Below are 4,393 nucleotides of genomic sequence, written 5' to 3'. Positions count from 1 at the left end.
ATTGTTATTAATTTTATTAGATGTGATAATGACTTCTGGCTACGTGGGGAAAAAGTTATTTCATATTAGAGACACACGTTGAAGTGTTTACCCATGAAATGTTACGTTGGGTCAAGGATTTAAAATACTCCACTGAAAATTTAAAAGAGCACACGGATAGAGAAAATAAGATTAATATTTGTATTATACAATCTACAGTTTTACATTTTCCATTAAAACCTTATTTTATTTTGTTTGTTTTAAAATTGAAAGGCGCAAGACAGAACAGCTCATCCCAAGATAGCCAAAGGAAGGAAATCATTTGAAAGACTCTCCTCCTGCAGCCCCGCCTCTGCCCCAGCACCCCCAGCCCTTCACCCCTCCACGTCCTCACCTGCCGCCGTGGACTCTGCAGGACTGAGGTCGGAAGGAGGTGGGCAGAGCGGCCTGGTCATCTCCGAAGGAGAAGTGGTCGCCCAGAAAGTCGGGGCGGGAGAAATGCTGAATCTGGAGGCAGAGAGGGGAGATGAGGGGAAGAAGGGCGATGGAGTAGGGCCGAGAACAGTGGGGAGGGGAGAGGTTTGAAACAAGGGGAGACACGGGAGCCCAAAGGCTCCCTGCAGAGTCCCCGCCTTACCCTTGAGACGAAGTGCAGATCGTGCTCCCCGACCTGATGGGAGGGACCTAACCGAGAATTAGGGAGAGTGCCAGCCCCTAGCCTCCGCTCCTCTAGGTTTCAGTACTGCCCACCCCGCGGCAGCACCCTCGGCCCCGCCCCCTCCCAAGGCCCCGCCCGAGCGCCCAGGCAGGTCCTCCAGCCCGCTACCTTTGCGTGGGGGCGGGGCGCAGCCAAACTCCAGGTCCCGCCACCGGGGAGGCCCCGCCCCCCGCGGCCGGCACGCACCTGTAGGACCGGCTGTAGCGAAGCCAGGGCGCTGTTGCCCGCGCCCCAGTCCTCGCAGTTACGGTACACGCCCTTCTCCAGCACGTACTGTTCCCCGGAGAAGCCCACCTCCTGGTAGGCCACCCACCTGCAGGAAGGGCGGGGCGTGGGTCAGCTGGGACAGAGCCTGCACCTCTCCTGGAACCGCCCCCGGCTTGCCCGGGCCCGACCCGCTCCGGGAGCCCGGGTCACTTACACGCCGCTGAGCACGTGGATGGCCTGTGTGCTGGGACCGTGTTGCACCAGCTCCACATCCGGCAATGCCCTGCTCACCTCCACGCCATGCCCCTCGAAGTCCATGGCCTCAAATAGCACGACGGCCGGGTCCCCAAAGTCCTGGGTTCCCAGGGACAGTCAGGTCTTTCCCGCCCACAAACCGAAACCCCTGGGAGTGCCCAGACCCCAGGGTCACAGCCCACGCGGGGAATTAGGGGTGAGGCTGTCAGTACGGTCTGGAGAAGAGCAGCAGGGGGAAGAGAGGCTAGACCTCCGGGAACACTTCCAGGGAGAACACGGAGAGGAGGTACAAATTCTTCCCTCCACAAATTGTACTGGGGGAGGTCTGCCTGGGGCCAGAGGCAGAGGGATGGGATTACCGTCCGCATGACGCGGAGGGAGGTCAGCAACTCGTCATAGCCTCCCCAGTGTGACCAGTCTGGGTATTCCCCCTCCTCCAGCAGATACTGGTGGCCCCGGAAGCCCTCCTTCTCCTAGCCCACCCAGCTGTGAAAAGCAGAAGGATGGACAGGCAGGTTCAGTCATAGGAGGCCCATGGATGAATGAGACCGCTGTCCCCACCCCTCTGCAGCCCAGGTCACTCCCCACTCCCAAGGGTAAAGGCCAGTGGAGGTGATGAAATGGAAGGAAGGGTCCTGAGTTCTCACCAGCCCCCGAGAACTCTCAGGGACCCCACAGAGGCCAGGTGGGGGCTCTGGCTGTCCTCTGGCTGCTGAAGGTTGTAGATGTCTCGGCTCACTTCCCAGCTGCGGCCCTGAAAGCCGGGGGCCTCATACACCACAGCCTGGGGGAAAACGGGTGTCAGGATGGCAGGGAGTCATCTGGACCCAAACACACTCAGCCAGCTCAGGAATGGCTCCGCCCAGCATCAGGCCAATGTGGCACCCCCTAGTCCTCCCACCTCCTCACGGAACTCCATCCCCTTACCCAATTCCTGTCTCTACTCTGACCTCTGACCTTACACATCAAAAGCAAGTTCCCAGTGAGCCCATCAGGTCCCATCTCCCTAGACCCAGCTTCTGGCCCCCAGTGCCCTCCTCTCTGGATTTCCTGTCCAGACCGTGATAACCAGACACCTGCACCCCACGACCAAAGGCCCTCTTTGGCTCTTAAAGCCCAGACTCTTACCCTCGGCTCCCCTGGCTTCTCCACACTTGGGCAGCCCTGCAGAGGACACAGAGCTGAGACACCAGCCCAGAGATGGGAAAGACAGTTGGGGGCTGGGAATCTAGGATTTTCTTGATCCTGAGAACCCCAACCCCATGTCTTCCCTCTTCCCCCACCTCTTAGGTTAATCCTCCCTCTCCTTCCACTCCCATTCCCAATAGAAGCTCCCAGGAAGCAGTCTCCAGGGGGTGCTGTTTTAACTTCATTTCCCGTCCCTTCCCACAGACTGCAGGACCATGTTACTTGGGACAAGGGGCAGAGCCTAGACCTCCTGGCCTGTGGGTGTGCCCTGTTCTTTACCAATCTCATGGGCTTCAGGGAGCCCACGCTGGGGTCCGATGTGTCCCAGGCCTCTGAGGTGGGGTACTCTCCAGGTTCCAGGATGTAAGGAGTGTCTTCAAATAATGGTTTGGGGTACAGTAGCCACCTAGGGGAAGGCAGAGAGGCTGCTGCACCCCAGACTTCAAGGGACACAGATTGGCAGGTGGGAAGGAAGATTTAGAGGGGGAAAAGGAGGTTTTCTGGGGAGGCTCCCACCAGTCTCATATAATCTCTTGCAGTAGCCACATTGGTCTCCCTTCCTCTGGCTTTGCCTTCTCTAGTTTCACACAACAGCTGGAGCATTTTTCTCTAGCATGCATGGAAAACTGCTTCAGCAACCCCAGTAGTTCCCTGTTAGCCTCACAATAAAGCCCGGCTATGCAGAGAGGCTCTGCAATCTGGCCTCCTCCTTCCTGGGACTCAATTCTTCCCACTTGTTGCTCACACCAGCTAGACTGAAAATTTGAAGCTTAACCCTCTCCTCTCTGGGCGTTTGCATGTGCTATTCCCTCTGCCAGATACACTCTTTCCCCCATTCATTCAGTTGACAAATATTTAGAAGCATCTGCTGTGTGCCAGACCCTGCTATAGGCATCAGGGATAGAGCAGTGAACAAACATACAAAATCTCTGCCCTCATGGAGCTTAGATTCTTGGCCAACTCATCCCGACATGGTGTCTCCTCCTCCAGGAAGGTTTCTCTGACTTCCACACTCTGCCGCCTCTCATGGTATGGTGTCTTTCTGTGCTCCCTCACCCCAAAAAATCTGAATTGCTATTGTCTGCTTACTTGCCTGACCCTGCCAGTGGACTGAGCACTCCTGAAGGCAGGAACTGTGTTCTGTCACCTGTGTCCCCAGCACCCAGCACAGTGAATGTCAAATGAGGAGATTCTAGAATAGACCAGACTCAGTCCTGTACAGACAGTGGCGGATGCCACCTGCAGGGGCTTCTCCAGACCCTGGGAATTCTTCAAGGCCTCTCTTAGCTTCACTTGCTCCCCGCTGAGGCCCTCCTCAGAGAAGAGGATGATTTCCGGGGTGCTGTAGTCCTATGGAAGGAGGGGGGAAATTAAATATATATAAACAGCTGGGCGTGGTGGTTCACGCCTATAATCCCAGCACTTTGGGAGGCCGAGGTGGGCGGATCACCTGAGGTCAGCAGTTCGAGACCAGCTGACCAACAAGGAAAAACCTAGTCTCTACTAAAAATAAAAAATTAGCTGGGCGTGGTGGTACATGCCTGAAATCCCAGCTACTCGGGAGCCCGAGGCAGGAGAATCGCTTGAACCTCGGAGGCAGATGTTGCGGTAAGCTAAGATCAAGCCATTACATTCTAGCCTGGGCAACAAGAGTGAAACTCTGTCTCAAAAATAAAAGAAAAGATACATAAACAGCCCCCTTGGACAACACCCCGCCTCCCCAAGTCCACTTAGCCAGGGCTCCAAATAGCTTCTGGGAAAACCTTTGTGGCCATTCCCTTAGAGACCAGGAAAGTGACTAGGGTTGTCTTTGCAAGGTCAACCAGCCAAGCCTGAGACCAAAGCCCATGCTGGTCCCTTGCTGAACCTTTGGGACCTGGGACTAAAGTTCCCGGGAGACCCTGCAAAGTGCCAGGCCCACAGCCTTGCCTCTGGGTAGCCTGACTTCCAGCCTGGTGGGAGGATGGGCAAGATCGACAGTCACTTCCCGAGTTCCAACTTTGACCCCTCCTTTAGATACGATTCCTGCCTCTGTCCAGACTGGCT

At 56.0% G+C, this 4,393-nt stretch overlaps 1 protein-coding gene across 1 annotated transcript; it reads right to left on the bottom strand.

Moving 5' to 3' along the window:
* Positions 1-255: 255 nt before the first annotated feature.
* Positions 256-3,697, bottom strand: LOC108517799 (absent in melanoma 1-like protein; the record flags this gene model as incomplete). The annotated part of the gene is given in 10 exon segments (XM_017855907.1): positions 256-486; positions 617-649; positions 884-1,010; positions 1,119-1,258; positions 1,519-1,645; positions 1,807-1,943; positions 2,288-2,323; positions 2,627-2,753; positions 3,437-3,454; positions 3,495-3,697. Coding segments are annotated over 10 exon segments (1,065 nt in total), but the record flags the coding sequence as incomplete, so codon positions are not given.
* Between the last annotated feature and the right edge of the window lie 696 nt (positions 3,698-4,393).

Source organism: Rhinopithecus bieti, unplaced genomic scaffold, assembly GCF_001698545.2.
Source record: "Rhinopithecus bieti isolate Rb0 unplaced genomic scaffold, ASM169854v2 scaffold_3036, whole genome shotgun sequence".
Classification (NCBI taxonomy): Eukaryota; Metazoa; Chordata; class Mammalia; order Primates; family Cercopithecidae; genus Rhinopithecus; species Rhinopithecus bieti.
The sequence above is the reverse complement of the archived record's forward strand: the minus strand, read 5'-3'. Positions and strand labels throughout refer to the sequence as shown.